The sequence below is a fragment of the Saccharomyces paradoxus genome, chromosome IV (genome assembly GCF_002079055.1).
Source record: "Saccharomyces paradoxus chromosome IV, complete sequence".
Classification (NCBI taxonomy): domain Eukaryota; kingdom Fungi; phylum Ascomycota; class Saccharomycetes; order Saccharomycetales; family Saccharomycetaceae; genus Saccharomyces; species Saccharomyces paradoxus.
In genome coordinates this window covers 1,319,037-1,340,776 of record NC_047490.1, presented here as the reverse complement: position 1 = coordinate 1,340,776, position 21,740 = coordinate 1,319,037, and the positions used below count along the sequence as shown (strand labels likewise).

General features: G+C 38.0%; 9 protein-coding genes across 9 annotated transcripts; 5 read left to right on the top strand and 4 right to left on the bottom strand.

The window, feature by feature from the left end:
- Positions 1-162: 162 nt before the first annotated feature.
- On the bottom strand, positions 163-606 carry MRPL28 (mitochondrial 54S ribosomal protein mL40; the record flags this gene model as incomplete). The annotated part of the gene is made up of 1 exon (XM_033909783.1): positions 163-606. One exon carries the CDS (start codon positions 604-606, stop codon positions 163-165), a length of 444 nt encoding a protein of 147 aa, XP_033765674.1.
- Positions 607-906: 300 nt separating this feature from the next.
- On the top strand, positions 907-1,149 carry CMI8 (Cmi8p; the record flags this gene model as incomplete). Its single annotated transcript, XM_033909782.1, has 1 exon — positions 907-1,149. The coding sequence occupies one exon, from the start codon at positions 907-909 to the stop codon at positions 1,147-1,149; it is 243 nt and encodes an 80-aa protein (XP_033765673.1).
- A 725-nt stretch (positions 1,150-1,874) lies between these two features.
- TFB3 (TFIIH/NER complex subunit TFB3) lies at positions 1,875-2,840 on the bottom strand (the record flags this gene model as incomplete). Its single annotated transcript, XM_033909781.1, has 1 exon — positions 1,875-2,840. The coding sequence occupies one exon, from the start codon at positions 2,838-2,840 to the stop codon at positions 1,875-1,877; it is 966 nt and encodes a 321-aa protein (XP_033765672.1).
- Positions 2,841-3,207: 367 nt separating this feature from the next.
- On the top strand, positions 3,208-4,347 carry PFA5 (palmitoyltransferase PFA5; the record flags this gene model as incomplete). The annotated part of the gene is made up of 1 exon (XM_033909780.1): positions 3,208-4,347. One exon carries the CDS (start codon positions 3,208-3,210, stop codon positions 4,345-4,347), a length of 1,140 nt encoding a protein of 379 aa, XP_033765671.1.
- Positions 4,348-4,620: 273 nt separating this feature from the next.
- HEH2 (Heh2p) lies at positions 4,621-6,612 on the top strand (the record flags this gene model as incomplete). Its single annotated transcript, XM_033909779.1, has 1 exon — positions 4,621-6,612. One exon carries the CDS (start codon positions 4,621-4,623, stop codon positions 6,610-6,612), a length of 1,992 nt encoding a protein of 663 aa, XP_033765670.1.
- A 434-nt stretch (positions 6,613-7,046) lies between these two features.
- Positions 7,047-16,850, bottom strand: TOM1 (E3 ubiquitin-protein ligase TOM1; the record flags this gene model as incomplete). Its single annotated transcript, XM_033909778.1, has 1 exon — positions 7,047-16,850. The coding sequence occupies one exon, from the start codon at positions 16,848-16,850 to the stop codon at positions 7,047-7,049; it is 9,804 nt and encodes a 3,267-aa protein (XP_033765669.1).
- A 411-nt stretch (positions 16,851-17,261) lies between these two features.
- On the bottom strand, positions 17,262-19,163 carry NHX1 (bifunctional K:H/Na:H antiporter NHX1; the record flags this gene model as incomplete). The annotated part of the gene is made up of 1 exon (XM_033909777.1): positions 17,262-19,163. One exon carries the CDS (start codon positions 19,161-19,163, stop codon positions 17,262-17,264), a length of 1,902 nt encoding a protein of 633 aa, XP_033765668.1.
- A 650-nt stretch (positions 19,164-19,813) lies between these two features.
- On the top strand, positions 19,814-20,377 carry GUK1 (guanylate kinase; the record flags this gene model as incomplete). Its single annotated transcript, XM_033909776.1, has 1 exon — positions 19,814-20,377. One exon carries the CDS (start codon positions 19,814-19,816, stop codon positions 20,375-20,377), a length of 564 nt encoding a protein of 187 aa, XP_033765667.1.
- Positions 20,378-20,984: 607 nt separating this feature from the next.
- TSA2 (thioredoxin peroxidase TSA2) lies at positions 20,985-21,575 on the top strand (the record flags this gene model as incomplete). Its single annotated transcript, XM_033909775.1, has 1 exon — positions 20,985-21,575. The coding sequence occupies one exon, from the start codon at positions 20,985-20,987 to the stop codon at positions 21,573-21,575; it is 591 nt and encodes a 196-aa protein (XP_033765666.1).
- Between the last annotated feature and the right edge of the window lie 165 nt (positions 21,576-21,740).

Sequence of the window (21,740 nt, the reverse complement as noted above, 5' to 3'; positions counted from 1 at the left end):
AAAAAATAAAATGCCGTTGATAGCGACATCCTCTATCTTGCACCTACTACATGCCTTTAATATGTATATACACATAATAATATATAAAGTGTATATAAATGTAGAGTTTTATGGATCATCAATTATTTACAGTAGGAAGCGAGTGAGCACTCGCTAACACTATCACTTCCGGAAATGATAATGCCATGGCGTATTTGGGGGGAAGTCAGTGGGCACCTTCATTTCCATTGGGAACCGCTTGCCCTTCTCGGGAGCATTAGCAGCCTCAAAAAGACGAGGGCTGAGTTCTTGTAGAAGGTTCATGGAACTCTCGATACTCTTGTATTGCAATTCCAACTGTAAATTCCTGCGCTCCCGTTGTTGCTGCTGGTAAATTGACCAGCACTTCTCGATGGTTTGATGTTTGATCAAGTCCTCTCGAGCCAGCTTCAGTAATTTGGGCTGCTTTCTACTTGCAGACATTACACTCAACTGTGTGACGACCCTTTGTGCCAAAGGGGATAGTGAACTCTTGCTTTTTGTTCTCTTATTCCTAATGAAGACCGTGGTTCCGGATACCTGTCCCAGGACGGTTTTATGTGGCTTTTTGAGTGTTTGTGCCAGCATGTGTTATCTTCGTTCTGTGGTGTCGGTCTATGTCAGTTTAGCTGTCCTAATGTAATGATATCTGTAAGGTATATAAACTTATGCTTCCCTCCATATAGGCCCGGTCTGCCTAATCTTGTTTCTCGTTGGAAATATTTGTCGCTACATACGATAATCACTGTGCACGTAATATTCAGCCGTGCATGCTTCACAATAAAGAGTTTCAAGGGGACAAAGGTAAAGTGTCAAAGAACAGACAATGATTAACAGCAAATTATTTATGGGCGGAGTATTCAAAGACGGTGAGAAAAAGTGATTATAATGGATAGCAGTAACAGCGCTAAGAACAAACATGCATGCAAGGACACAGCGACTCCGCTTCCCGTAGATCCGCCCTCTTACGAAGAAACGATGAAGCACGATAAGGAAGAGATCGAAGGGGACGAAACGGCTTCATCTGCTCACAGAGACAGTTTTATGGGACCTGTTTACACTCATCATCCACATCCAAGGTCCCGCAAGGGATATCCTGGTGCGCAGACGCTTACATATGCTTCCCGGTAGGCGGTGGGCGGTACCTATATATATATGTGAATGCATGTGCAATTTTGTCGATAATAAAAGCTGGGAAAGGGTATCGAAGTGTTTTTATATTATAGTTATTTAGGATATTTATTTTTATATTAAGTTTAAAAAGAAAAATTACGAACTAACATGATGTCTTGGTGTAGCAGAAAGGGAAAATGAAGAAGAGAGAATAACAGTTTTGTGTGCGGAAACTAAGCAATGACACATGCTGGGTCCCAGAACACACCTTTGATAATGTAGTTGTCCTTCTTTTCAGCGCTGGTCTTATCTTTTGGAGCGGCGGTGACGGTAGATGGTTGCATGTCTGTTTGGTACGTAGTTCTTATTCTTGATTTTATCCGAGCAACAGTTTGAGATCCTACTCATCGTTTTCTTTTCGAATGGTTTATATATGAAAACTCTTTTCCATTTTTCTACTTATTTCTCTGCAACCACTAGACTCTCATTTTTATTACTAACGTTCTAGGTTTCCTACACTGTTTTTCCTGATTATTATGTTTCATTTAACGTGTAAATTTCCTTTTTCGGTAATTACACGCTCGTTTATGGTTAGAACAAAGAACAAAGTTGTGGCCCACCCAGGGCAGTACGTGCCTTTTTCTCAACACTGAAACAGATCGTTAATGAATGTATGCGTGTATATAGAAAATGGAAAGTACTTAATTACATAACTTATGCCACGTTGTGCACTTTCTTATATTTCAAAGTTCCTCGGATATAACACATCCTAGGCCCATAAATGCCTCTGTCAAGACCCTTTCGTACGCATAATTAGTGTTAAACCCAGACGCAATGAATTCTTTCCTATGTTCGAGATCTTTGATGAATGGGTCGTTGTATACTGAACCCTTTAACGTAAACCTTGGGTGAGTTTCTCTATCACCGTTAAACGGTGTGAAGGGTACAGCATCTTTGAGCCTCGAGTTCTGTACGTTCACATTTGAGTTGAAATATGGATTGTTTTTCAGCACTCTGTTTAGTTCTTCCAATTTTCTTCTAGCGGACGATTTTTTCAATTTAACCGTATTTTTAACCCCTTCGATTGTTTCATTGATGTCCTGGGTTGTCGTACTCAACCGATTGACAATTTCCTTCTTTGTCCATTCTTTGTTCATTCTTTCCTCCTCTTCAATTTGTCTTTCTAATAACCGCTTCTTCAATTTCATCTCCTTTTCAAATTTTTGTCTCTGTTCGAAACTTTCTATCTCCGTTCTGTTTCTCTCTAAGTTGTTCATAATCAATTGCTTGTTTAATTCCTCGTAAGTGCGTAGTTTCTCCTCCGTCTTCGCCACGTCGATTCCATGATCTAGCTTGTATATAATGTCTTCCACCTCTTCCAAATATTTGTTATATTCCACAAGGTCACCGTTAAAGTCATCGATAGTTTTGTTAAACACATTAAACACTCTCTTCCTGATGTCGACCTCTTTCTCAACTTCTACATCATCGAATATCTGTGTTTTAAATTTATTCTTTCTAAGAATCTTGTCACACCCTTTATACGGACACTGGGCAGGACCCAGGCTGAATATTCGATCAACGCATGACTCGCAGATTCTATGGTAGCATTCAGGATTCACCAAAAACTTCACATCAGGCGAAAGGTATCTATCTGTCTTACAGATCGGACACATGTCCTTGTTTTCCTCATACTCATCCATCAGCATTTTTCTTTCACTTCTTTACTTGTTGGCGTCCAAAAAAATATAGTAATTAAAATTCTGAGACGAAACAAACTCAGATACCTTTCAGCAGTACAGTTTCTGAGCTGATGACGGGTATTATCCTGTACGTGTGCTTCTTTTTATATCTTCTTTAGTATTAGTAATTAAGAACAAATTTACGAGCGAAACGGCCCAATTTAGACCATTTAGTTGGGTTTTTTTCGACCATTTATGTTGTAAATAGCGATAATAAAACACAGCACCCAAACAAAACAACTAATTAGGTATATATCAGTCTGTTATAGCATTTTCAAAGCCTAGCGAAGGCCCTTCCATTAAGACACGGCAGATATTACACGGTTGTATATGGATGGCTTTATCATGGAATATTCGAATCGGGCGCAAATCATGGTTTAGGTTCGTCTTACCGATTATCGTTCTGAGTTTGTTGTGCTACGGTACGTGGGCTTACTGTCATAAGCTATGCTACGAACAGGTCGACAAACAACTTCATCACAAATCTGTTGCGGTTGGTCTTATATGCGCGGTATGCTTCCTAGACGTGGTCGTGGTTTTTATATGGTTTCAAATAGTTGTCTGGGTCGGTCCAGGTACCCAACCGCACGTAGCACCCTTTTTGATCCTTCCTATAGCTTCTAAAGAGAAGACCAGCGACATTTCTCAAAATACTTCGGTGGAATACGATGCCGTGGTCCCACCAAGGTGTTACCAGTCTGATCCTCACGGATACCCAATATGGTGCAGCCAATGTCAAAGTCTAAAAATGGAACGAACGCATCATTCTTCAGAGCTAGGACACTGCATTCCTCGGTTTGATCATTACTGCATGTGGATAGGTACCGTTATTGGTAGAGACAATTATAGACTTTTCGTCCAATTTGCTGCTTATTTTTCGGCTCTTTTACTCATCATATGGGTGCCTATCTGCGTTTACATAAGGACTATTACTCAACTCAACCATAGCCATACCCCCCGCTTAAATGCAAATTTAATCACAACTTTAGTATTTGCAATCCTTGGATGGTTATTAACCACAAGTTTGTTGGGATCAAGTATTTTTTACATGAGTCGAAACAAGACGTCTTTGGAGGCAATCATAGATGGCAAAAGGAAAAAATTTGGAACAAGAAAGATATTTTGCTATTACTCGGAAGCAAACAGGTTGCGGTTTGTGGTAGAGTTTGATAGGTCGGAATTTCACTCCTTCTGGGATAAGAAGACAATCTTCGCCAATATAAAAGACTTTATGGGTTCTAACATACTTATGTGGATAATTCCTTTAGGTAAGCCCTTTACATTTCCATGCGAATCTGATGACAAAGGTAGCCCATTCCAAAGTGATCAGAGAACTACGCTAGCGGAAATACTGGGTCCCTATGAAGAAACACTTAGTGATTACACCATCCAGGCCATTGAAGATAAGATATCAAGAGGAGAATACCTGGCGACATTGCGAGCCTCTGGTGATGATAGTGGTCCTGTTTACTAAATAGTACTGTAACTATTTAAGCAATACATCTTCAGGGACGGAGTCCGTGCTATAATCCGCGGATGCTCTTATATTATCTATGTATTAAGTATATTCTGTATGCGGAGGGGAAGAGATGGCATACGTATTTTCTTGATCGTCCCTCCATAAACTGTAAGAGATAAACAAGTTTGAAAAAAAAAGAGAGGCTTCAACTGGTAAGGAAACGATAAGACGAAGTTTAACAGGGACATAGTAGTAGAAAGGAAGTCTTCAATCTTTGTTTAATCAATAATGGATCGCAAAGACCTTGACCCAAAAACGCTGAAGGTAAGCCAATTAAGAAGAGTTTTGGTAGAAAATGACGTTGCATTTCCGGCCAACGCTAGAAAGCCTGTCTTGGTGAAATTGTTTGAAGAAAAGGTGAGGCACCGTCTTCAATCTTCATCCGAGACCTCAAATGTTAAAGGTATCATTCAGAGGACTGTGAAATCTGAAGCAAAGAATGCGGATCGTAAGAAGACATTGAAGAATAAAAAGCTTGAATCAAGTTCTGGTGCTAGTAAAACTGTCAAGGTTGAAAATGTTGAAACCAACAAGAGAAAAAGGAAACAAAGTAGTACAGAGAATGTAGCGACGATTCAAATGAAAGAAGAAAAATCTCCTAAAAAGAAAAGAAAAAAAAGATCTAGTAAGGCCAGTAAACCATTAGAGTCTCCTCCAAAATCTAAGTCAGAAGGGGAAGCAACTTCTGTTGCTTCTTCTTGTGAACTAGATACTGGAGGATACCGTAACAAGGAAGATTTTTCAGATGAAAAGCTAAGAACTGGAGAGTTTACAAAACCAGAATTGCCTAATTTAAAAGTATCAAACGAATTCTTAGCTCAACTGAATAAAGAGTTGGCTAGTGCGGCCACCGAGAGCTATGATCATTCTATAAAGTCCAAGAATTTATCATCTATTAGAATCGAAACAGAAGGACCCGTTGGTACTTCAAGTGAGGCAGAGACAAGAAATAGAAGTGAGCTGATAGAGAATACTAATGTCAAAGCTCAACCCGAGTCAAAGGAAGTAAAGGAAGAGCTGATAAAAACATTACAAACTTCTGATGATCAGGACGAACAAGGCTCGAAGAAGATATCGTCAAAGATAAATAAACCAAGTCCCAAAGGTCGCACCAGACACTTCATTGCAAACAAAACTAAAAGAGGCATAGATATTATGAGACCATTTCTTGCACATGTCTTTATTTGGCTATGGAACGCTGCCCTTTTCCTTTCAATCATATTGCCTATCCTCTTTGGCCTTTGGTATCGAGAACAGAGAATTCGAATAGGATACTGCGGTCATGAAAAACCCATGAAACCTCTTGCAATTCCAGCTTTTCCTCAGACTGAAAGGGTAGACTCATTGTTACAAGCATATCGACCAAATTGCCTCAAATGTCCTGAGCACGGAATATGCTCTTCTTTTATGAATGTTGAGTGTGAACCGGGCTATGAGCTTAGAAGCTCTATTTTAGAAACATATGGTATTATTCCCTTTTCCAAATATTGTGTCAAAGATGAAAGTAAAGAAAAAGAGGTTGATGAGCTGGTTTGGAAAGTAAACGAATATCTAAGAAAGAAGAATGCAAAAGTTGAATGTGGCGAAGGAGAGAACCTTTTTGCTAGTGGTGAAACAGAAACCAAGTTATATGATATATTCTCTCAGTCCAGACCTTCATGGGAAAGCCAGAGGGAATTCAAAGAGCACTGGGAAAATGTGCTCGAAATATTAAAAAATAAAGATGAAATCGTTTGGCTGCCTTTAGATTTTGAAACAGACGAAAAAAGGAGGCATTTTGAGCCAAATAAAACTAACTATGTTTATCGTTCAACTTCCAAAAAATGGGTTAGATTGCAATGCCATTTGGAAGGGAATATTCAGGAGTACGTAAAGAAATATGGTGGTCCTATATTAATCACCCTAGGTATCCTTTTTTTTATCAAAAAAATACAATCAACTCTTGACAATTACGTTCAAGGAGAACAGATAATTGAAAAATTGGTAAAGGATGCAACTGATAAACTAAAAGATGTGAAGAAGAATAAAGATGAAGAACCTTTTTTAACGACAGTTCAATTGAGAACTATTCTACTGAGCGATATATCAAACATAAAAGAACAGAATAATTTGTGGACTCAAACGAAAGAGAAAATCATGAAAGAACAATCTGACAATATAGAATTATATCTTCTTGAAGAAAATGGAGAGATCATGACATGTTTGGAGTGGAAAGAGTGACCTTATCTCACTTTTCGAACTACTTTTTATTTACTTTCTTTTGTTTTCTTTTCGTTTTCTAGTTTCTAATGTGATAAGTGACGTTAATTTTGTAATTTGTTTTCATAGACTTTTTTTTTTTTGAATGGATGTATTCTACCTATATCTCTCTATAAAATATTATAACTAGCCACCGTTTAAATACAGTTGTATAAGTATTTTTTCATTTACGAATCATTCACTTTCTCTTATATCAATGTTTTTCAAGAAAAGCAAAAAGATTGTCTGCAACAGAAAAAGAGAACGAAAAGCACCCGAAATATGTACTAGTTTCGTTAAGATTACCTGGACAATCTTTTCTTACCTTTTTTTTGGGCACGTATGATTAAAGGTGTAAATAAAAAAGTTCTAAAATACATAGCTATATAGCCCTACATAACTCCACGCAAAAATGATCAGGCAAGTCCAAACCCTTCATGCCCTTCGTTAATCGCCAATAACAGGGAACCACGCAATGTCTCATATGATTCATAGGGGGGTAAATTCAATTGATTGAAACAGGTATGTGATGATGGAAGCCTTTCTGACGAACCAAAATCACGATGGATAGAAAATTTGCAAACACCATTAACACCGCTTAGTTCCTTAAATCCATTTAGAGGTACTTTACTAGTACCGGTAACAAACTGCAACAATTTGGCACGTTCTTCAGCATCGAATGATCTAACCGCCCTCCAAAAGTAGCTGACTTCCTTACAGGTTGCAGTGTAATTAACATAGGTGGTATTGTTTTTCCAGTCATCAACATCAATATCAGGTAAACCACTGATCAGTAACTCCAATTCCTGCTCATCAAATATTGTAATAAGGTCTTTGGATATAAGGGCATAGAAACCCACTAAAAAGTTATCCATTTGTTCCTTAACAGATGTCTGAAGTTTATATTCAACAACTTTTTTGACGTAATCCTGTTTATTGGCTTCTGTAACTATTATATCCTTACCTCCCTCAATCAAATCGATAATTTTATGTTCACCATAATCATCAGTTTCTACAGAAAATGTTTCCTCTATAATATCTGTGATATCGTTTTCAAGAATCCATACCAATGACTTATAATAATCCGGATCAAGAGATTCCATATCCTTCAACGACACCGGTCTACCTAAAATATTCTTGTACACTTCACGACTAAAATGGCAATCCAAAAAGCACTGGTCTCTGATTGCTTTCCCTATAATCATTCCAATAAACTTGAAGAAAGAAAGGTGCTCAGGATTGATACCCGAAGTCCGGTTGGGATGGAAAGTAGTTTTATCCGATGGCACAGGAAGAAAAAGAGCGTAATCTGGGTTGAACATCTGTCTTGATAGTACTTGATACCATTCTCTAGTTACCCCACCGGCATCAACACCACTTTCTCCTTTGAATGTTATTTCTAATTTAGAGTTCTTTATCTCATCGTTAGTCTTGAAAAACAAGGCTCGATAAGAGTCCAAGAAAACCTGCTCACGGCGAACAGTAATGGCTAATTTAGGACGCTCTTGATTATCAGATTTCAATTTGGCGTTGAAGAAATACCTTTTGTTGTCAAAATCCAAAACTTTTGGATTCTTAACCAATAGTGCGAAAGGACCGCTCATCAATTTTGGGTTTGAACGAATCATTTGATTCAACAGCTTCTTGTGTGCATCTGTAAATGGGAAGAATAAGTTTTCGACACGGGTCTTGGAAAAATCTAATAACTTAGCATCCTCATATTTGATTGCGGTGTTTCTATTTTGGCTCAAGTCACTGCGTCTGCATACAACCATGAGTGATTCGATCAGCGGTAGTAAGATCGTCGCTGAAGTGTTGATGGCCTGACTCTTCTCAAACTGCGATAAACACTCACTCAATGAGGACCATACTGGTCCACTGTTCATCTCGTCATATAGGGACTGAAGGTCTTTGACACTGCGCTCCTCTTCTTTTCTTTTGTGAGTGTACAGAAAATCAACTGTAGTTAAAATTTTCAATAGCTTTGCTTGGTCAGAACTTGGAAGGGTGAATTTCTGTAACAGTTCTGAATTGATCTCCATTCCGGTGGTTATAGTGCTTACCTCATGCGATAGCCCATCCAGAGCATCCTTTAATTTGCTCATTATGCTGATAGCTAAAGATATTAAATGTTTTGTGAAAATGGACATACAGCCTTTTAATTTAGAGAGGTTGTAAATTATATTAAGGGTTTGTTGAAATACCCTTGTAGTACAACTATCAAGCATAATAATGGATAAAATCTTCATGAGGTCATCTTCATCAAAATCAGGTAAACGAAACTTTTTGCTCAGATTCTCTTTGCCATTTGAACTTGTAGAAAGGACAGCCAGTGTTTTAGTACAAACCTGTAATATTCTTGTTAATAAATCCATCAATACACTCTCGTCTGTAATGAGTTTTCTGTCCAGAAGTGAGAATAAATGCCATAGGGGCCATCTTAGTTTTTTGTCAGGAAGGGCTTCTTTCCTGGATTTATTATTAGCTTTGTTCACTATCAGATTATCATGTTCTGCAATGAGGAAGTATTTTAGCCTAGAATCTGCGTCAATCAGATTTTGCAAGATTTCAATAGTCTGATTAGCCACTGTAAGCGGCGTACAATCCGAAGGTAACTGTCTAACGGTGTTAGCTTTTGTATGCCCCATTGCCCTGCTGGAAATAATGTTATATACCTTCTCCAAAGAGTGCTGATCTATGATACCTTCACTTAAAATAAATAAAAATGTATTCATCAAATCATTTCTATTTTGTTTGCTAGAACATAAACGGTAGAAAAGCTCGTGATATATTTCACGTTGAATATAGGGTTTCGAAATAAACACCGATTTCATCAATGAGGCGATTCCAGCACGATCAATTAATGGAGCAAAGTATATTCTAGCCGCTTTTTTCTTTTCAGGATCGGCAATATTACGATCATTATTATTTTCATGATCCAAACCGCCTTCAACTTCTTCGTCATTGTTGATAACATCATCGTCTGTTCTAATCACATTGGCTGAGGAGCCAATTCTACCAAACATCCTCTGTTCCTCGGCCTCAGTATCTAATATTCCTTCTCTGATGTCTTCAGGAATTGCTTCCAAAAAATCGGAATCAATTTCTCTGGAATGCACGTTGTGATCAGAATTGAGCCTAGCTTCCGCTCTTCTTTCCCTTACATGTTGCGCAAAGACATCGGCTCTTATTTCATCAGGCAAAGCGTTCATAAATTCTGGATCGATATCCGTACCACCTATATCAACTTCGGATCCTTGAATAGTAACATATACAGGCTCGTGGTCATCATGGGTAACAGTGCTTGGCTGTGTGCCATCTCGCTCCGCCAATATAGCATCAGGACTGTTGTTACTTTCTACTCTAGGCTTCTGGAAAAGTGCATTCTTATTCTTCAATTTTTCTTGCTCGCGTTTTTTTTCCAAGTCCTTTTGTAAAGCTAAGCTGATCTTGTATAGTCTGTTAATAACAGTAGGAATGATACAGTTGGCATAAGTTTTAGAGTCGTAAAACATATCGAATATATCCTTCCATCTGGATACCGTGGACTTTAAAATTATGCCATCCAGAACAGGCTCATCGAAAAAACTACCTGACACAAGAACTTCAGAAAAATGCAGATGATGTGATCTCGGGCGAGAGCCTGAACCAGCAACAGTCACCTGATCAGAAATATCGTTTTCCACTTGTTCTAATCCTGTTGGCCCCAGCGGATTTATTAGATTGCTTTGATTTCTTCTCCCACGATTTAATAAGCTTAAGGAAGGCGCGCTCATAGCAGAGTGAAAATGTGTGCGATTAATTGAGCGGTGATGATTTCTATGACGCATTTCGTCATGAACTCTGAACAAAGGCTCGTTTTCATTTGAAAATATGTGTTCGATACCACGGAAAACGCCTCTATCATCTTCTTCACTCTCGCCTTGCGAGTCATCAGTGAGTTCCACGCCCTCAGCTATCAGCCATCTCCTTCTTGAATCTCCCATTCTGGTAGAGTTAATAGGCTCATCTTCGCTACTTTCACCTTCTTCATCAGATATGGATAAGCTGGATAAACCGGAGTCCCAGTCAGATTCATCTACATCATAATCGCTTAAATCAACATCATATCCAGAGCTTAGCTCATCATCGTAAACTTCTATGACATCCATAGAAGCATCATCTTCATTGTCAGTGTGAGAAGAATGGCTAATGTTGATATCGTAGTCAGCCATTTCTTCATCATCTCCTGAGGATTGATCAATATTGATAATTAGTCCATCAGCATCATCGACCTCGTAGTCTACATCCGTACCGTCTGTTGTACTTTGATTCATTTCTGAAGATAGTCCATTTCCTTCTGAACCTGAATGAGCACCATCTTCATCTTCTTCTCCCATATCATCATCTTCGTCACTAAATACTACTTCAAATCCGTTATCACTATCAACAAAAGCCATAGCATCATCGTCTCCAATTAATGATGTATCGTCATCGTCGTCTTCTTCAATGTCCTCTACATCATACATTCCCAGTGCCGAGTTTTTGAACATATCTGGGATCTCTTCCTTATCAGATTCATCGACCTCATCTTCAACTTCATCATGATCTTCAATTTTGAAGTGTTCTGAAAAATTGTTTCTTGTTGAGCTGATTGTATTTAAAGCTTCAACAGCGACATTGAAAATCTTTTTGGAAAAGGGATAGTTCAAATCTATGCTGGCCATAGCTTCTGTGATAACTGATGGAAGACCAAGGTCTATAACTAGTTTACACAATTGATATTGATCTGCCTCAACTTTATTCGAATCGAGCAGTTGGCGAAGATATGGTGCCTGGACATAAATCATCGATGTAATAATTCTGAACCACATATCTAACTTTAAATGATTGCTTTCTAAGAGCTTAGAAGAAGAAGTGGCGTTTCTAATGGCTTTGATTATCGCCTCAATGGCAAATTTTCTAATAAAGTTCATATGAGGATCAGCAACCTTGACATCAGTCTTGGTCGTTTTATCATCCTGAACAGTGGCTAAGAAACCAATAATTACAGAACGTGCTAGCATTCCAATAACCTCTCTTCTTTTAGCTTCATGTTTATCGTGATCAGTTCCAACAGGTTTGTCCAATAATCTATAAAGGAAAAAGTTAATAGCGGTTGTTCTTGGTCTCGGGCGTTCTGCATATGTGTTTCTTCTACTGAAGGTTAGAAGCTCAAATTTACATTGATTGTAACTGCTAACTAACTCGACCAAAAGCTTTAAAAGAAAAATCATATAAGCACAGACAGGGTTTCTTGATGGATCCAGTTGGGTTTTCTTGTTCTCAGGCAGGTCCGAGGAGTTGGCCGGTTCAGACAGCCAGTCTTTTTCAGAGGCAGCCATAAGTTGTGACAATAACAAATGCATGATCCCCGTTCTCTCGTAGATATCGGATTTTTCTGAATTTGCTCCAGTGTTTTTATCTTTTTCACCCAAGAATCTTTTCAATGAATAATCAACCAAAGCTCCTTGATCATCAAATTCCTGGAATCGAGCTGTTTCGCAAAGAATGTCAATAAATTGGGAGGGACTACGCATAACCACATGCGCCTTTTCTTCTAGAATAGTCGTCAACTCACGCACGGCATCATCCCCACCACCCAGCGGTCTCGCTGTAAAGCTTTTATCAACCTCTGCGCGTATCAAAGCATCAACATTTTCAGTCGTTTCAAAACATCTTCTGGTTAATAAAAGAAAAGATGACTCTAAAAAGTTGATTTTGTCTAGTTTTTGGAAACTTCCAATCACTTTTAACAACCTAGATAATATCCCCGATCTAGCTATGTTATTAGCATACAACTCGTCTCTGGAATAGAAAATAAGTATACGCGACGTTGCAAGCGCGGAATAAAAATTAGAAATATCAGAAACTCTGATTAGTATGTCAAATAATTTTTGCTTCATAGGTTCGGGTATGCGGAAAGCTTTGGCCATAGAAAGCAAAGGATATCTCAAAAGAACATCCTTGGAAAGCTCTTCTAGGTGAGGGAGCTCGGACTTTGCCAGTATGATTTCGTAAACGTAAAGGGCTTTCGAAAACCAGGGTGTATTGACATGTTCTGGCTTCAGAGACTTCTCAAGATATTCAATGAATCTTTGCATCAAGTGCGAAGCCTTTTGATAGATATATTTCTCGTTTAAAAATATACCAAATAAATGAATTAATGAAGACAACGTAGCAGGATCATCCAGATTTGTCTCTAAAATTCGATCTAAAATTTTACCAGCAAATACTTCAGTAGGTTCATCGTATTTTGTAAAAATCTGTAGTAAAGTTTTCGCAAATGCATTTACAAGCTTAGGATAGAAAGGGAGTACAGTAAAGATCCTAGACGGTAGACCGTCGTTAAAAAACGTATCTCTTAGTTCATCTAATTCCTTTGAGGAACATCCTTTGTAGTACTGAGCTTGCATTGGTTGTGGATAGTATATTGATTTATCTTCACCGACTAATTTTTCATATTTTTCCCATTGTTCAGGTGAAAACAGACCAATACTGTTATCTGCAGGAAGATCATCGCCAGTCTCTGTTAGATAGTTTGCCGCAACATCACCGGGAATGCCAACTTGCTCGAATAAGTTCATCTTTTTAACTGATGGGAAGATCAGGTCCCAATGCAATTCATATAATTCCTTGGTATAAATGTTTACATTAGTGAATATATTTTTCAGCATACTGAGAAGTTGCTTGAAAACGGAGTAAGGCACGTTACGAGACTGTGTCTTAAACAGGCCATCCGATTTATCCAAATCTAAAATCATTGCGAGAGCCATTACCTTGATAGGAACGGTTAGGGCTTTCATGATATTATAATCGTCATCTATTGAAACGTAAAACTTACCAATACTTTGGACATTTTCCATGGTTTCGGTTTGCATGGATTTGTTGTAAAAGGTTAGGGCGTTTATTAAACAGCTTAATGTTAGAATACCGTTGGACTCATCTATGTAATTTATGTTATCGAGGGAAGATAAATCTCTTATTTTTGTCATTCTCGTAAAAAGATCCCTTATAATTTGTAAATAAAGCAAATAACCTCCCTTTTGATAGAAAATATATGCAGGTATTGTTTGTAATATTTCAGTAGAATTCGGGGAAGCCTTTGGAATAGTAAACACAAAAGTATTGAAGTTAAGTAAAACGAGGAAGTACGGTAGATGACCTTCAATTTCAGTGACCTTCAACATTTCAATAATGTTTTCAACAACGTTTTCAAAGATATGGATTTCTGTCGTTAAATCTTTATGTTCGAGATCCATGTTCCTAGAATGGCTTAACCTTAAGAAGCAACGGAATAGAATTGCAGTATTTGATTGCAAGGTATACAATATTGTTCGCACTTGAAGAGTATTCCTCATTTTGACGCTCGTATTCTTTCCCTTCTGGTCACCCTTTTTTGGATCGTCGATATAAATTTGAAGGGGTGGCCCGTCTCCAGAAACATCCACTATAGGTAACGGCATTGTTTCTGTTATAGCAGAATCTGGCATATGTTGGCGTATGTACATTTCCTCTAGTGCACATTTTTGAAATAATGACTTTAAATTTTTGATTAAAGAGAATCCCTTTTTGTCGAAATAAGCATATATTTGCATGATTCTCTTACATGATAACGTAGTGAGATCAATGTATACATTTGTAACAATGTTCAAAATAGCGGCAAGTCGACAAAGTTTTGAATGGCATGAACGCACAGAGTTTTCCCCATCTTTTTCTAGAAAGAAACTAGTATCGTTTGGACTATTCAAAAATTCATTCAAGTTCTCTAATTGATCGTTCAACATTTTCATAACATCCATAAATGCGTAGTCTTCATATTTCTCATCCAAATACTGGAGGACCTCAGTAACATTTGAGATTGCCACGGAGGTAAAGTATTCATAGGGTGGATTTTCCATAAATATTATTGCCAGAAAATCTCTTGCTTCCAGATGTTGTGGAACCTGTGAAAAAGAACCATTTCCCAAAGACATACCAAACAAAACACTGGTAAACGTATCCAGCATAGTACCCTTATCCAATAGCTCCCAATAAGCAGGTTCATGTTCCTCTTTATCAGTCAGTATTTCCTCACTTTTTCGATGAAAGAAGTATTTTTGATCTTTTGGTGAAGTAAAAAGAAATTCTCTTTCATCCCTATAAGCGCTTGGCATTTTCCTGATGACGTCACACAAAGCCTCCACGATGTTTGCCTTTAAGTCTGGATAATGTCTCGCTAATTCATCAATGTCAGTACCGTATTCTGTAGAACGATCCCCACCAGTTAATATACGCGCGTGATCAGCATCAAGCAAGAAATCGAACAGATTGTTTATGAGGCCCTTTTCTTTGACTTGATTTAGCCCTTCTGCATTCAGACATATGGCGGAAACGACATCCGGAAGTAAACTCAACAATTCGGCAGAAGGCCCAAGTAACTTTGGAAAATTATCGATAATATATGGAATAAGCCCTGCTTCAACGAGAACAGGATAAATAGTAGGCTCACTATTTATTACTTTTTGAACTACATCGAGAGTGTACGTTATTAATGTTAAACCGAATACAGATTTATTCTCTAGGATTTTCTTTAATGAAACAAGTATTGGTGAATCTATTAGATTTCTAATTCTGTCCCCTGAGTCTGTGCTCAATAATTTGAGGACAAGTTTTAACAAACTTCTAATATATGCCAATTCTCTGAAAGAAATTGAGTAATAAACCACAGAGTATTTTGGCGGTTGCCACGTCTCAGGATGTTCAAGCGTGAAACCAATCTCATTGGCTACCGAAGTGATTAACATAGTAAAACCATCATTTTCGATAAATTCTGTGGCAGTTTCACTGTTATCTATGAATGTTTCTAAGAGATGAGTAGCAGATGCCAGTGTACGCTTATAGGAGCAATTTCTTATAGAGACGATTTCCAATAATGTAGGTATCAAACCGGCGGCAAAAAGAGATTCGTGCAAAGGCTTAACGTCAGCTAAATTTGATATCAAGTAGAAAAACCTCACATTATACTCTTCATCAACTTCATTTGTGGCTTCTCTCAATGTCTTGGCAATGTACCGAAGAATCTGAAACAACAGACCATGCGATATGTTACCACCGAGATTTCTAATAATGTCTGAGCACCAGACGTGTTTCAAGGATATACATTCCAATGTGAATAAAGCATCTGTTCTTAGTTCTTTTGGTATTTTGGTTTCAGACAACGATATTAAGTCAGTTAAACTATTAAAAGCATACGGATCTAATTCAAATAATTTCGAGCTAACTTGGGGGGGTGAGAAAATTGTGTTAACAAATGCAATAGCATTTAATTTTGTTTCAATAATTATATTTCTCAAATCTATATTTTCATTTGAATCATCACTGAAGGCCTTCGCCACTGAAGCTTTTACCGAAAAATCAAACCAACTTTCTGAGGGTAAAAGGGCCATACCCCTATCGAATATTTGCTGCAGCGAGTGTTCACACAACTCTTGGGTTGTCATAGTTACCTTCTTAATGGAAGTCTGAGTCTCATTAGTGTTATTTTTCTGCTGGTTTGACTTTTTAAAGTCGTTTGAAGTATAATGTGTAAATCTTAATCTTCTCCATTTTTGAGGCACTTTCTTTTTATCAAAATACAGGTCGACAAGAGAAAAGTGTTCTCCGTCTTCGTCCATAACAGAAGATGATAGGGATAAAGCTAATTTCAAGGTTTTTTTCCTAAGATTGTGATCTCCAAATACGTTATGTGCAACTATTTTTTCTCTTGCAATCACAAATCTTTCGCCTAAAATGGCTAAGATCCGCATGACCGCCAGTTTTATTGTGAAATTCGGGCAATTTAGTAGATACATTAAAACATCTCCAGAGGAATAAACAAATCTGTTTTCTGTGTTTAGTAGTAATCGACGAGTAAACCCTAGCATTTTCAGACAATAAATAACGTCATGCGCTTCCATTTCCACCAATTTGACTTCGGATTTCTTTTTGGGGTCTTGTTTGTAGTTATATTTCTCCGCCACTTTTAACAAGAGCCCGTCCATTCTGTCTAGAATGGGAATCCAAACATAAAGGTCATCTCTTGACCGGTCCCACTCTTTGATTGTCTCAATTCTTTCTAAAAAGGTAGGAGTATCACAGTCAACCAAATAGTCGACTAAGGGCTTATAACTAGCAGCGAGTTTCTCCTTTCTTGCCTTTTCACACCGAGTAAAAAGGACCATGAATATATATTTCCAATGAAAGACAAAAAAGTAAGCTAAAAATGCACTATTTTCTCACCAATGATACGAGTAGCTATAGATATTTAATAACTGAGGTATTTGATAGATATTCCGGTGTTTCACCTTTTTCCTTTTCCCTCTCTTAAAACATGATGATTTAGTATCGGCTCATTAGAAGCTAGCTGAAATTCCTCATTATCACAAAGCGGCAAAATTAGAAACTCTTCTAAGTCGGGTAACAGGAGGGACGTGCTCAATTGAGATCAATCCTATTTAGGTGTGCTAATAAAAACAAATTATTTAGAATAAATTTAGTACAGAAGGGATATCCCTTAAGAGTTGAGTAAGAAAGAATGTATGAAGACTTAATTAATATATTTATAAAGAAAAAAAAACCATACGTTTTAAAGTCTAGTGGTTTTGGGAAGAGAAGTCAGAAGGTGATTGAGTGGCCGAGTCTTGTAAGGATGGCGACACGTTGTCTAAGAACACTGGCTTTAATACTTGTTCATCAAAATTCTGGAACCATTGTGAGTCAGAATTGAATATCGTTCCCAGTTTATCTCTCAGATTACGCTTATCAATAGAAGACCTTCCTGGATTAGGGCTAGTATTTTCGGTCCCATTGAGGTCTCCAAAACTATTGCCACCAATTGTAGATGGGTTATCAGGGATATTCTTGTTACTGCTGACCGCTAATTGATCGATTGAAATATCTGGTGAATTGTTGTCGGAATATGGCCCCAAACCTGCCTGCATGGAACTAGCATTCATCAAATTTATTGCCCTTGGGGCCTCTATGTCAAATTCGTCATCTGATGTATCTTCCTCACTTATACAGCCTGTCTTGATATTCAAAACTTCCAACATCCCCGCAGTAGTACCTCCAAAAATTATAACTGTTAAAACAACAACAACAAGAACCGTTGCCAATAAGGTGAACTTATACTCACCTTGAATTCCTAACGCTAAAGCAACACCAACGGCACCACGTAAACCTGCCCAAAAGGTCATCATTTGATAATTGTAAGGAATTTCATCAGGAACAGAAATATTTTCTCCGGTTATGCCACTCATAGATCTGATTGTCTTTACTCTATATATCCAGTTAACAAACTGGGACAATGGGAACACGGCACACCAACGAGCAACACATATAGAAATAGCAGCCACAATGATTAAAAGTGGTTTATAGACTAGTTCTACTTCAGTAAAAAGCTCTAAACCTAGATAGATGAAGATGAAATTCTCTGATAATCTTGCTAACAATTGGAAAATATATTTAATGGTAATTTGTGATCTTCTTGACATGTTATAATAGGCATAATGTTTTAAAGTGATTCCGCAAAATAACAAGGAAACGATACCGGACATATGGCAACCGTTGGAAAAGAAATAGGATTCATATGCAATCAGCAAGATCAAACAACTCTCAATTTGAGGATAACGCCTTATGTGAGTGTGTTTCAATAGAAGAGCAACAAGAATTCCTATAAGAACACCTATCAACAACGAAACGGAGAAAGTCATCAAAAAGAGGCCTGCCCCTTCAAAAACCGATGAAAATGTTGCAGGTTGACCATGAAATTTTTGACAAGTTTCAAACATAACAATAGAGATAGCATCATTTAACAGTGACTCACCAAAAATAATCGTATACAGCTTAGGATCCACCTTATAGGCATTGAAAATGGAAAGAATTGTAACAGGATCGGTAGCAGATAATGTAGCACCAACAGACATGGCATCTGCGAATGAGATGTCGATACTCTCTAATCCTAAGAAGGTCCAGATATACAATATGATGCCGATAACCACAGCAGATATGAAAGTGCCAGGTATGGCGAAAATTAAGATGGATACCATGTTATTGAAAAAGTTCACTTGGTTCAACTCATACCCGCTATTTAAGATAATAGGCGGTAAAAGAACATTAAAAAAGTAGGATGAATTAAAAGTAACCGTATCTTGAATATAATGCCCCGGTGACATCCTTATTATCAAGCCGATAACCATACCATAAAAGATAGAAAGTACAGTTTCATGCACTGCCCTGATACGTTTTTGAGTTAAATAATAACTAGACCACAATGCAGAGATTAATAAGAGCAACATAATGAACAGTGCCCATGAAGAGAACATCTCTTCTGTAACAGGGTTTAAGTCTACGTCGGGGTCACCTGTTATAGGGTCATCACTATCCGGGAGATCTGGGGAAGGTAAAAGTTCATCATCATCGTCAGAATCGACTGCTCTCTTGGCGGTGGTCAGCAGGACTTTGAAAGCTATATTCAGCAACACCTTGGATAACATTTTTTCATACGGTATGTACTGACGGCGATAAAGGATTATCCTTTAAATTTCACTGCTCACACTTGATGTTTAACCTACATCTCTATGTAAATTTTGGGTGCCCTTTATCTGAACTTAGCTGGAAAAGCTACGGAAATAGGAAAAGTCCTTCCGTGGATAATGATTACTTGATATCATGTTTGGCAGTGTTTTGCTATCTAGTTTTGCTCAAGGTATATCATCTATCGTGATCCTTTAGCAAAACTACTGGACTGTTACTCTTCGCGTGTTTTTCGGACTGGTTATGATTCAGCATTTGTCTAAGGCTCTATGTGCATTAATGGGGGAGGAGAATTTACACAATTTTTACATAAACAACGATAGTATATAAATATGCTTGTCAAAACTGCGAGAATTCAAAACGATAACCATTTGAAGTGCAAACTGTATCGACAGTGAAACTTCAGCAGTTGAAAATACGCGTAATGCATCTTTCTTGCGGCGTCGATGCTAACAGCAATGATGCTCATCGGAACATTTCAAATTCTCGAAAAAAGCTTGAAAACTCTTGAAAAAAAAAAACTCAGTCAGAGTAAATGGACACACAATGGCGCCTCTTTTAAGTTGATAGTCACAGCCTATCTCAGATAAAGATTAGCAAACATTCTGTGATGTCCCGTCCTATCGTAATTTCCGGTCCAAGTGGTACAGGTAAGTCTACATTGTTGAAGAAATTGTTCGCCGAATACCCAGATTCCTTCGGGTTTAGTGTCTCATCCACCACTAGAACTCCAAGAGCAGGTGAAGTAAACGGTAAGGACTATAACTTCGTTACTGTGGATGAGTTCAAATCCATGATTAAGAACAATGAATTTATCGAATGGGCTCAATTTTCCGGTAACTACTACGGTAGTACCGTCGCTTCTGTCAAACAAGTTAGTAAATCCGGGAAAACTTGTATCTTAGATATTGATATGCAGGGTGTCAAATCTGTCAAGGGAATCCCAGAATTGAATGCCAGGTTTTTGTTTGTTGCTCCACCATCTGTCGAAGATTTGAAAAAAAGACTAGAAGGTAGAGGTACGGAGACAGAAGAATCTATCGCCAAGAGATTGGGCGCTGCTCAAGCTGAATTGGCATATGCTGAGACTGGCGCCCATGACAAAATTATTGTCAATGATGATTTAGACAAGGCCTACAAGGAGTTGAAAGATTTCATCTTTGCCGAAAAATGATGTAGTTCTATATAAACGTTACCAAACATGTACCTGGCAAGATAGTACTGCCTGCCACATAAAGAAACACAACTCAATTATTTAATTATTATAGTATAGAATTTGTAAAGCGTCTGCGGCAGTTTCCGCTTTCTCTTAATAAGTGCTATGACGGCTGGAACTTTCTCTTGATGATGACGGATGCTGAGACCAAGATGCCAATGTGTAAATCGGCTGGTTGGTTGTCCGTAAGACCCGACAACATCATATTAGGTAAGCATCTGATCATTCAACCATGTGCGCCCCTTGAGTTTACAAGGTTTAGTCATCGGGTGCTAGAATGGCTTGGTCCACCTTACAAATTACATCGTATAGGAACAGGCGAGGCCCTCCTTTCTCTTACACATCTACAAAGGCGTTTGTTACCCGAGTAACCGAGGATCAACTATCGAGGAGATTCAACTTGACATATTTAAGGCAGGAGAATCGTAGGAATATATCCAAGTAGTTTTCGTTTATTTTTTTACTTCCTATATTGTTCACCTCAAAAATATCCAAGGTAAGAGTTATTACTATATTTGCTCAGTATTATATTTGCTTTATAAAGAGGACGTAAAAAAAATCAATAATGGTAGCACAAGTTCAAAAACAAGCCCCAGCCTTTAAGAAAACGGCTGTTGTCGACGGTGTCTTCGAGGAAATTTCACTGGAAAAGTACAAAGGTAAGTATGTTATTCTAGCTTTTGTCCCATTGGCTTTTTCATTTGTCTGTCCAACTGAAATTGTTGCATTTTCTGATGCCGCCAAGAAATTCGAGGATCAGGGTGCCCAAGTTTTATTCGCCTCCACCGATTCCGAATATTCCTTGTTGGCCTGGACCAACCTCCCCAGAAAAGACGGTGGATTAGGTCCAGTTAATATTCCCCTTCTAGCAGACACAAACCATTCCTTATCCAGAGACTACGGCGTTTTGATTGATGAAGAAGGTATTGCCTTGAGAGGTCTATTCATCATCGACCCAAAGGGAGTCATTAGACACATTACTATAAATGATCTATCTGTAGGTAGGAACGTCAACGAAGCTTTGAGGTTAGTTGAAGGTTTCCAGTGGACCGACAAAAATGGTACAGTTTTGCCATGTAACTGGACTCCAGGAGCCGCCACTATCGAACCTGACGTGAAAGGTTCTAAGGAGTACTTCAAAAGTGCTAATAATTAGTTTTGGCACGATAACTCTAGGCCCCGTTAAATAATTAAACATACATCAACCTATATATGATAAGAAAAATGTTTTTGTATTATTACGAAATTGACTTGAAAGAAGTACTATAACAAAAGAAAAAGGAAATACAGCGTTGGAAGAATAATATGCCCCTTCTATGTG